General features: G+C 43.7%; 1 protein-coding gene across 1 annotated transcript; it reads left to right on the forward strand.

Annotated features, from left to right (window-relative positions):
* The first annotated feature begins 3,494 nt into the window (after window positions 1–3,494).
* On the forward strand, window positions 3,495–8,811 carry LOC120526923 (ras-related protein Rab-39A). Its single transcript, XM_039750028.1, has 2 exons — window positions 3,495–4,188; window positions 7,900–8,811. Exons 1-2 carry the CDS (start codon window positions 3,974–3,976, stop codon window positions 8,315–8,317), a joined length of 633 nt encoding a protein of 210 aa, XP_039605962.1. The 5' UTR covers window positions 3,495–3,973; the 3' UTR covers window positions 8,318–8,811.
* Window positions 8,812–11,548: the final 2,737 nt, after the last annotated feature.

Below are 11,548 nucleotides of genomic sequence, written 5' to 3' on the forward strand. Positions count from 1 at the left end.
GGCCCTGTGTGAAAAAGTAATTGCCCCCTGAACCTAATAACTGGTTGGGCCACCCTTAGCAGCAATAACTGCAATCAAGCGTTTGCGATAACTTGCAATGAGTCTTTAACAGCGCTCTGGAGGAATTTTGGCCCACTCATCTTTGCAGAATTGTTGTAATTCAGTTTTATTTGAGGGTTTTCTAGCATGAACCAACTTTTTAAGGTCATGCCATAGCATCTCAATTGGATTCAGGTCAGGACTTTGACTAGGCCACTCCAAAGTCTTCATTTTGTTTTTCTTCAGCCATTCAGAGGTGGATTTGCTGGTGTGTTTTGGGTCATTGTCCTGTTGCAGCACCCAAGATCGCTTCAGCTTGAGTTGACGAACAGATGGCCGGACATTCTCCTTCAGGATTTTTTGGTAGACAGTAGAATTCATGGTTCCATCTATCACAGCAAGCCTTCCAGGTCCTGAAGCAGCAAAACAACCCCAGACCATCACACTACCACCACCATATTTTACTGTTGGTATGATGTTCTTTTTCTGAAATGCTGTGTTCCTTTTACGCCAGATGTAACGGGACATTTGCCTTCCAAAAAGTTCAACTTTTGTCTCATCAGTCCACAAGGTATTTTCCCAAAAGTCTTGACAATCATTGAGATGTTTCTTAGCAAAATTGAGACGAGCCCTAGTGTTCTTTTTGCTTAACAGTGGTTTGCGTCTTGGAAATCTGCCATGCAGGCCGTTTTTGCCCAGTCTCTTTCTTATGGTGGAGTCGTGAACACTGACCTTAATTGAGGCAAGTGAGGCCTGCAGTTCTTTAGACGTTGTCCTGGGGTCTTTTGTGACCTCTCGAATGAGTCGTCTCTGCGCTCTTGGGGTAATTTTGGTCGGCCGGCCACTCCTGGGAAGGTTCACCACTGTTCCATGTTTTTGCCATTTGTGGATAATGGCTCTCACTGTGGTTCGCTGGAGTCCCAAAGCTTTAGAAATGGCTTTATAACCTTTACCAGACTGATAGATCTCAATTACTTCTGTTCTCATTTGTTCCTGAATTTCTTTGGATCTTGGCATGATGTCTAGCTTTTGAGGTGCTTTTGGTCTACTTCTCTGTGTCAGGCAGCTCCTATTGAAGTGATTTCTTGATTGAAACAGGTGTGGCAGTAATCAGGAAATTGAACTCAGGTGTGATACACCACAGTTAGGTTGTTTTTGAACAAGGGGGCAATTACTTTTTCACACAGGGCCAATGTAGGTTTGGGTTTTTTTTTCCTCCCTAAATAATAAAAACCATCATTTTAAAACTGCATTTTGTGTTTACTTGTGTTATATTTGACTAATGGTTAAATGTGTTTGATAATCAGAAACATTTTGTGTGACAAACATACAAAAGAATAAGAAATCAGGAAGGGGGCAAATAGTTTTTCACACCACTGTAGCTCAGAGACACAGGCTGACAGAATTTGGCTACAAATATATTCAGCTTCATGCTGATTCAGTTCAATTAAGCCAATCAGGTGTTCTTCAGGGATGGAGTTCTGGACAAATCTAATCACTACAGACAAATTCTCAATGTTACAGCGATCCCTGGCACCATCACTTGTAATGCAAAGTCCAGGAGAGTCAGCTTTTTCATATTTGGTCCTGATATCTTTTACCACCATTTTGACAAGAGTCACAATTATTTCATTTTGAATTACATTGGATCTGTATTTTGCATTATCTGGGATGTGTTTTACAATTTCTGCCAGTTTGGCATTTTTTTTGATTGTGTAATCAAAGAACTTAAGGAAAGTCCCTCCTCTCCACCTACGTGATTGTGACCACGCAGAGTCAGTTCATTGACTGCAAGAAACTGAACGGCCTCCCCAATGCTTTTCACATAATATCTATTCTTTTCTATCTGGGGTGGACCCCGTAGTTGAACTATGCTTTCACCCGTCTCTGCCCGGCGCCGATACTCTTGCCATGCAGACATGGCTCTGACGTCCGGGATACTAGACGCGTGTTTGTGGATGCCGCCACCGTCTTTTTCTAGAGTGTTTTTCAAAATAGTGTAGCCGTGTTTGGTGAATATGTCCTCGCGGTCCTAATCGGAAACACTACATTTGTGGCAGGCAAAGCAAAAGCTGGCATCACGGACAACAGAATATTCAAGCCATGGTCGAGACTGATACCAGCTTGCACTAAAACATCTGAGTGTCTTTCCGAATGCGCGCTTGGGATAATTAATTCAAATGGGCTGGGATGGGCTATCCATATTTAAGTCAGGCAGACCGGACTGTACAGTATATTTTGTTGAAGGCAGAGGTTTGGATTACCCGACACGGGCGCAGAGCTGGAGGATTATCTACATCCTTCCCGACGTGGATGCGCAGTGCTCCGTGTTGGTAGCGGCGGTGCTGGGCTCAACCGTGGAGCCAGCAGTTTACGGAGGGACAGAGGTTGAAGATGTCTGCTTTTTAAAAGCCACTTATGCATAGCCTTTGGTTTTACCAACCAGAAAATAAAAGAAGAATGGAACGTATACGCTGTTTTAATTAAAGAATACAGTCAACAGGTTCAAAACATGCTGCAAAATGTGCGGAGAAGTGAACTGTGAAAATCAAATGTTATTCTTCTCCAGAGTTTTCATTGGACAGACAGAGCATTTTTCAGCGTGGGCACGGCTTGTCTCGGGGGGTAGTGCCCAAATCCATACCACCACGGTCAAGCCTCCGTTTCTAAACTCTTTTAGGACTCCCCCCAATGGGACAATATGCCAAAGAGCCTCCCGAAGTGCGAAGTGGAAGTCAGCCTATCCGTTGACTGGGCAACTGCAGGCTCTCAGCCACAGCAAATCCCAGCGCACTGCGGTCTCGCCTGTCTTTGACAGGTGATGCAAGGGACGTTATAAATGCGGGGAACAGTACTGCTTGGCCATTAACCTGACCATGACTCTGCACGATTGCTGTGTCTGTGTATAGGAGAGCTGGTGATCTCGCTACAATGCTGTTCCTGTTTTAAGAGGAATAAAGCTGGTTTTGCTGAAGAGCTGAGACTCAGCCTTGTGTGTGTGTGTGAGGAGAGATGTAGGAATTATTAAATTATATGAAGGTGATGCGATCAAATTGAACCTCACTTCCAAACCCACGGACTTTAATTAAACGCCAGTGTCCGATCCTAAAAATGAGTCAAATGAATCAAAAGAATCGATTGTCTTAAATGGGTAGTTCGAAAGAGCTGACTGAGTCCAGTGAGTCGAATCGGCCACCACTACGATGTAAAGAGCGAGGGTCCGCTGACGCCGCTCCACAGTGCGCAAAGAAGGCAAAATCCCCCAACCAATCAGTACGCGGCATCAGAAATTTCCCAGCGAACGCCACTCCACTCGTAAAGGATTTGTTAGCCAATGTAATGTGGGGAATCAGTCAAAGTCACGGGTGGCGGTGATGGTGAATCACACAGGATGGACAGCATTTGCGGAGTTTTAACGCAAGCTTTAGGGATGCTTGAGCTGCAATTAAATCAGTCTTTAGCAATCCTCTTGTCGCGTTGATCGTTTACTTTTATTTTGCCGCGTGTGCCTCCAATGCTACTCTAGTTTGAGGATTATAATTGCTGCTATTGTTGGATTATTTGTTTTCATGTCCTAGTCTATAATTATTTGCCCCCATAATGTGTGTGACAAGTCGACGCCCATGCCCTTAGGCACACGATGGCAGACGTTGAAGGGGCGCCGCGCCTATCCCTCTGCTTTACGCTTCTTGATGCCAAGCGGCAATATCGCAACAGCTTCTCGGGGAAGTCACAAGGGCTTCAATGACTCAAGGAGTGACAGGCAGAACTGGCAGGACGAGTGTGAGCGGCTTATCAGTTAAGCGTGTGCCGCCCCGCCGGTACCTGCTGTCAGAGAACTGATAATCGTAGCAGCAGCAGCCGCAACAACAGCTTCCCTCGGTCCCCTGCCAACGAATCCCCCCCAAGACTCTCACTCTCACTCATCAGATCGATGGAGCTCTCTTGGAACTTCAGATTTGGAGTCGTCATCCTGGGAGACTCGTTCGTGGGCAAGTCGTCCCTGCTGAAGCGCTACACGGACGGCACGTTTGACGAGTCGCGTCAGTCACCGCTCGGCATCGACTTCAAGGTGCGCTTTCTGGATTTCGACCCCGGCGTGCTGATCAAACTGCTCCTGTGGGACACGGCGGGCCAGGAGAGGTTCAGGTGGGTACGCGATATGAGTAAAGACCCCCCCACCCCAAGACAGAATTAACTCGAATGTGTGCAGCTGCTGTCAGACGGCACTGTCTGCTGCCACCCCAGGGGCGCCACTTCTTTAACACGCAGCCACTGGGAGAACCTGCAGCCCTGAAGACTTTTAAGGCAGCGTGGCGTAGTGGGTAAGGCTGCGGACTTCAGACCTTGACGTTGTGGGTTCAAACAAAAAAAACCCAAAAGAAATCGCTGGTAAAATAATAATAAATAAAAAGCAGCCCCAGCCAGACAGACTTTGACAAAGGGCTTTCGGGCAGGACTCGCTACTGAAAGACGCCATATCCACTCCTGTAAGTGCACGATAACAACACGTTGACATTCTGCTGTTGGAATGTCTGTTAAACGAGTTCAGCCGGACATTTCTCCGAAAGGCCGCGCCTTGACTTATGTTTTTAGGTTGTGTGCCCTGGAGATTCACAAGAGAGGCAGTCGGGAGGATTGGAGGAAGGAGGAGCGAAAGGGGACAAAGCAAACAGAGCGACTGTCACTTCATATAGCGCATCTCACAGGGAATGTAAAGAGAATAAGGGAGTGTTAGACATGAAGACATATCTACCGACTTTCATTTCGATCTAATGGTCACATCTCACAGCAAACCCTAGCAAAAATGACCAGAAGAGCACATAAGGAGATAACAATAAGATCCTCAGTGTTATACAGTGCAGTTGGCATCTCTCTAATTACATAGCATCTTTCATAGCAAACATTAATAAATATGAGCCACACAGGGAGAAGGCAAAATGATTCATCTGTGCAGTGTACAGAGTGTCTTTGGCATCAGTCTATTTAATTATTTAGCATCTTTCATAAACAATATTAGCTAAAATGCACATCAAGGATATAACGATAACATAATCTCTATGTTCTATAGCACCTTTTGCATCAATAACTTTAACTATATAGCAAACACACTAGAAACTATTAGCTAAAAAACACATGCAGAGATAAGAAGATGATAACCCTGATCTGGAGAAAAATCAGGTTTGAAAGATGGATGGATGGATATGTCAATGTGTTATATAGTGCCTTTCACAGCTGTTAGTCTATCTGTATCATTGGCTTTCTGTCTACTATCAGGTAGACGTGTGATTATTAGACGTCTCTCAGCTATGAAACACAAAAACCAACATGTGGGTTAAGAATGCCAGACAGACCACCAGAATCAAAAGAATGATAAATAAATACATGAAAAATACTTTAAAATGTACAGATAAACAGATATGAGTGCTAGTGCTAGTGATAGACTTAAAAGGTGCTATATAACCCATTGATAGATATATAGTGACTTCTCAATATCTGTAATAAATGTACACCAGAGATGTAATAAGGCGCTATATACAATATAGATAGGCAGATACAGATGTAAAATGCACTGTATAACCTGTAGATAGCTAGTGTCTTTCATATCTCTAGGAGTGATAGATAGATAAAATAGATAGATAGATAGATGTAAAAGGCAATATATAATAGATAGATAGATAGATAGATAGATAGATATGAAAGGCACTATATAATAGATAGATAATTGAAAAGTACTATATAATAGATAGATAGATACATAGTTATATTATTGAAAAGTACTATATAATAGATAGATAGATAGATACAACACAATATAAGAGACAGATAAATAGCTGTAAAAGGCACTATATAACAGATATATAAATAGATATGAAAGGTAGCACAAAATAGTCAAAGGTGAAAGGCACTATATAAGCCATTGATCAATATACAGTGACTTGGCTATTTCTCACTAACACATGTAAAGATAGACGGATGTCAAAGACACTACAGAGCCCCCATACATATATCCATAGTGCTTTTTCAATGCAGTATCTCTAACACATGTACTGTATATCAGTACAGAGATGACTACATGATGAAGACATATATAGACGCATGTGAAAGCCGCTATGTAACCCACAGATAGATATATAACGCCCTTTAAATCTCTCTAGCACAGATATAGATAGATGCATGTGAAAAGTGCTATATAAAAGATAGTTAAGTAGACATGAAAGGAAGTACATAATATTCCAAAATGAAAGATCCTATATGATAAACTCATAAACGTGAAACGCACTAAACATCCCAAAGATAGATATATAGTGTCTTTTAAATCTCTATTAACACATGTACAGTATGGCCTATATTATATAAACTGCTCAAAAAAATTAAAGGCACACTTTGAAAACACATCAGACCTCAATGGGGAAAAAATCCTGCTGTCTCTCTCTACTGCTATGGACTGATATGGTGATGTGAGAGGAATGAACAGATGGAAATGAAAATGATCAACCGACAGAGGGAGGGCTGAATTCAAAGAAACCCCAAAAATCAAAGGGTAAAAATGATGTGACAGACAGGCAGGCGAGTCCATTTGGCTGAAATTTCATTGCAGCGACTCCAAATCGTACTCAGTAGTTTGTATGCCTGTTGTCTAGCCTGTAGAGGTCTGTGCGTCCCTCCATGGATATTCCTACCCCGATATACCATCACTGACCCCCCACCAAACCAGTCATGCTGAACGATGTGACAGGCAGCATAACGTTCTCTACGGCTTCTCCAGACCCTTTCACGTCTGTCACATGTGCTCAGGGTGAACCTGCTGTCATCTGTGAAAAGCACAGGACGCCTGCCAGTGGTGGACCTGCCAATTCTGGTATTCGATGGTAAATGCCAATTGAGCTCCACGGTGCCCACTAGAGGATGTCAGGCCATCAGGCCACCGTCATGAAGTCTGTTTCTGATTGTTTGCTCAGAGACATTCACACCAGTGGCCTGCCTGCCTGCTGGAGGTCATTTTGTAGGCTCTGCCAGTGCTCATCCTGTTCCTCTTTGCCCAAAGGAGCAGATACCAGTGGGTCCTGCTGATGGGTTAAGGACCTTCTATGAGAGACCCTGCTTAGCTCTCCTCGAGTAACTGCCTGTCTGTCTCCTGGAATCTCTCCATGCCCTTAAAACTGTGCTGGGAGACACAGCAAACCTTCTGGCAATGCCACGTATTGATGTGCCTGCCATCTTGGAGAAGTTGGACTGCCTGTGCCAGCTCTGTAGGGTCAGGTATGGCCTCATGGTACCAGTAGTGACACTGACCATAGCCAAATGCAAAACTAATGACAAAACAGATGAGGAGGGAAAAATATCAGTGGCCTCCCTCCACCTGTTAAACCATTCATTCCTGTTTTGGGGGTCATCTCAGTGTTGCCCCTTTAGTGCAACAAAGCAGCTGAAACTGATGAACAAGCCCCTCTGCTACTTAACTGAGCAGATCAACAGCCCACAAGTTTCATTGACTTGATGCTATACTCTCATTAAAAAGTGCTTCTTTCGTTTTCTTGAGCAGTTTATATACACACAGTATGTACGTGTGTATATAGATATATATATAGATATAAATATATAGTGCCTTTCAAATCACTCTAGCACAGGTATTAAAAGATGTGATAGGCATCATACAAGAGTTGAATAAATAGTTAGGGAAGGTGCTGTATGATAGATGGACAGATGGATGTGACAGGCACTACATGTGATAAACGTTGACAGATTTTTCCTTCAGGCCCCCCTCTGCCTGACCTCCCACTGCCGCCCCCCATCCCCCAGCTCCTTACCTGATCTTTAGGTTTTTTAATTTATTTATTTTTTCTTCCCCAAACACAGGTCCATTGCCAAATCCTACATGAGGAACTCAGTAGGTTGCATCCTGGTGTTTGACCTCTCCCAGCGGCACACATTTGAGCGGGTGCGGGACTGGCACAAAGAAGTGACGGAGTACGTCAAGCCCTGCACGATGGTCTTCATGCTGGTCGGCCACAAGAGTGACCTGCGGGAAAACATCGAGGTGAGCCGGGAGGAAGCTGAAGGTCTGGTGAAGGAGCTACATATGGCAGGCTACACTGAAGCCTCAGCGAAGGAGAACCTCAACGTGGAGCTCGCCTTCGAGGGCCTCACCAGAGAGATCTACCGGCTGTTTATGGCTGGCAAGATCCCAGTGAGGAATGGCTGGTATGGCTTGACTGTGGGAACCCCGCTGCGTTTGGAGGAGCCAATAACTCAGCGGTCGAGGTGCTCTTGTTAGCTGCAGTGCAGGGTTTTGTGTATTCTTTGGGATGAGGAGGTGCAAATACGTCTCCAGAAGCGATCACCTTTTAGCAGGTAGGAGCTGGAGAGTGGAGCACCACTGCATGTTCCTGCATTAGTGCCTGGACCTTCCTCTCCTGCCCGTTTGACCCAGAATGAGGTCTACAGGCTCGGCCTTACTGCTGTACTCTTGTTGTTTGAAGATACTTGTAATTAAAAGATCAGCCACCGGGAGTGCTGTTCAGATCTGAATGTTGTAACAGCCAATCATATTGCACATTAAGAGACAGGGGTGGAGTCAGCAAAGTCCAGTGTATCAGTGCCACCCAAAATGTAAAGTCAGAATAACTCTTAGTGCCACCCAGTGGCAGGACCCCCAATACAGGCAGCCTTTGCTTACTCAGCAAAATGCATCTGGCAGTCAATTCTGACTATGACGCTGTATGTGCCATATATTTATGACAGAAAAAATAAAAAGATACATTTTTTTAATTTCCTGCTATTTGTTTGTTTTGCAGATGAATCACAAGACATTAAATCTCACAGCTCGATTTGGTAGAACGAATGGGAAACGTCCCCTCTAACAAACCTTTCAGGGCCTCCTAATGGAAAATTTCTTCTCCAAGGATTAACATTGTTTTCCAAAGATAGGGAGATAGATAGGAAGGGCACTGTGTAGTAGACAGATGTGAAAGGTGCTATATAAGATAGATAGAAAGATATGAAAGGCACTATAGGATAGATAGATGTGAAAGGCACTATAGGATAGATAGTAGACAGATAGATATGAAACATACAATATTATAGATAGATAGATAGATAGATAGATAGATAGATAGGAGTTAGGTCCATAACTATTTGGACAGAGAACTTTGTTCTCATTTTGTTTCTGTACATTACCACAATGAATTTGAAATGAAAAAACTCCGATGCAGTTGAAGTGCAGACTTTCAGCTTTAATTCAGTGGGTTGAACAAAACGATTTCATAAAAATGTGAGGCAACTAAAGTATTTTTTGAACACAATCCCTTCATTTCAGGGGCTCAAAAGTAATTGGACAAATTAAATAACTGGAAATAAAATGTTCATTTCTAATACTTGGTTGAAAACCCTTTGCTGGCAATGCCAGCCTGAAGTCTTGAACTCCTGGACATCACCAGATGCTGGGTTTCCTCCTTTTTAATGCTCAGCCAGGCCTTTACTTTCAGTTGCTGTTTGTTTGTCGGCCTTTCTGTCTGAAGTTTAGTCTTCAACGAGTGAAAAGCCTGCTCAGTTGGGTGAAGATCAGGTGACTGACTTGGCCATTCAAGAATTTTCCACTTCTTTGCTTTAATAAACTCCTGGGTTGCTTTGGCTGTATGTTTTGGGTCATTGTCCATCTGTATCATGAAACCCCGCCGCCCAATCAATTTGACGTCATTTAGCTGGATTTGAGCAGACAGTATGTCTCTGAACACCTCAGAATTCATTCAGCTGCTTCTGTCCTGTGTCACCTCATCAATAAACACGAGTGTCCCAGTGCCACTGGCAGCCATGCACGCCCAAGCTATCACACTGCCTGACTCCACCGTGTTTTACAGATGATGTGCTATGCTTTGGATAATGAGCTGTTCCACGCCTTCTCCATACTTTTTTCTTGCCATCATTCTGGTAGAGGTTGATCTTGGTTTCATCTGTCCAAAGAATGTTTTTCCAGAACTGTGCTGGCTTTTTTAGATGTTCTTTAGCAAAGTCCAATCTAGCCTTTCTATTCTTGAGGCTTATGAGTGGCTGGCACCTTGCAGTGCACCCTCTGTATTTACTGTCATGCAGTCTTCTCTTTATGGTAGACTTGATTATCGATACGCCGACCAAGTCCTGGAGAGTGTTGTTCACTTGGTGGGCTGTTGTGAAGGGGTTTCTCTTCACCATGGAAATGATTCTGCGATCATCCACCACTGTTGTCTCCATGGACGTCCAGGTCTTTTTGCGTTGCTGAGTTCACCAGTGCTTGCTTTCTTTCTCAGATGTACCAAACTGTAGATTTTGCCACTCGTAATATTGTAGCAATTTCTCAGATGGGATTTTTCTGTTTTCGTAGCTTAAGGACGGCTTCTTTCACCTGCATGGAGAGCTCCTTTGACCGCATGTTGTCTGTTCACAGCAAAATCTTCCACATGCAAGCACCACACCTCAAATCAACTCCAGGCCTTTTATCTGCTTAACTGATAAGACATAATGACGGACTTGAACACACCTGCCATGAAGTAGCCTTTGAGTCAATTGTCCAATTACTTTTGAGCCCCTGAAATGAAGGGATTGTGTTCAAAAAATGCTTTAGTTGCCTCACATTTTTATGCAATCGTTTTGTTCAACCCGCTGAATTAAAGCTGAAAGTCTGCACTTCAACTGCATCGGAGTTGTTTCATTTAAAATTCATTGTGGTAATGAACAGAACCAAAATGAGAAAAAAGTTGTCTCTGTCCAAATATTTATGGACCTAACTCTAGATAGATAGATAGATAGATAGATAGATAGATAGATAGATAGATAGATGTGAAAGGCACTATATAATAGATAGATAGATGTGAAAGGCACTATATAATAGATAGATAGATAGATAGATAGATAGATAGATAGATAGATAGATAGATAGATAGATAGATAGATAGATTATTGAAAGGCACTATATGATAGACAGAACTGATGGTTACAGCCCTTGACAAAGACCACCACAGTACAGAGTGTTTGATCCTGATCAGTCAAACAGAGGGGCTGTTTCACCAAGCTGACTTTACTTACTGCTGCTGACCCATTATGACTGAGCAGATCTACCTACATGTCATCTGTCCTCGTCATTCTATGTCTCCTCTGCCTTTAGCATATTCAGCCACCAGATGCTCCTTGCCTGGCCTTGGCATCACTGGGACTGCCCTCAGGTGATTTGAGTGCCACCTCTTGGGCAGATCCTACTGTGGATCCTGGTGAGGAGACACAGAGAGATGTCAAGGGTGCATCGGGTGAGCATGGGGGTGCCTCATGGATCGGTGTTGGGTCCTCTCCTTTTCTCTCTCTGTGTGCACCTCCTCACTAGGCCTTATCACCATGTCCCTTAGTTGCTCCTATCAGTGCCACGTCCATGACATGCAGCTGTTCCCATTGTTCCCTCCAGAGGGCCACTCAGTATCTTCTAGAATCTCTGCATGACTCACTGATATTGTGACCTGAATGAAGAAGCACCATCTCCAGG

Source organism: Polypterus senegalus, chromosome 3 (genome assembly GCF_016835505.1).
Source record: "Polypterus senegalus isolate Bchr_013 chromosome 3, ASM1683550v1, whole genome shotgun sequence".
Taxonomy (NCBI): domain Eukaryota; kingdom Metazoa; phylum Chordata; class Cladistia; order Polypteriformes; family Polypteridae; genus Polypterus; species Polypterus senegalus.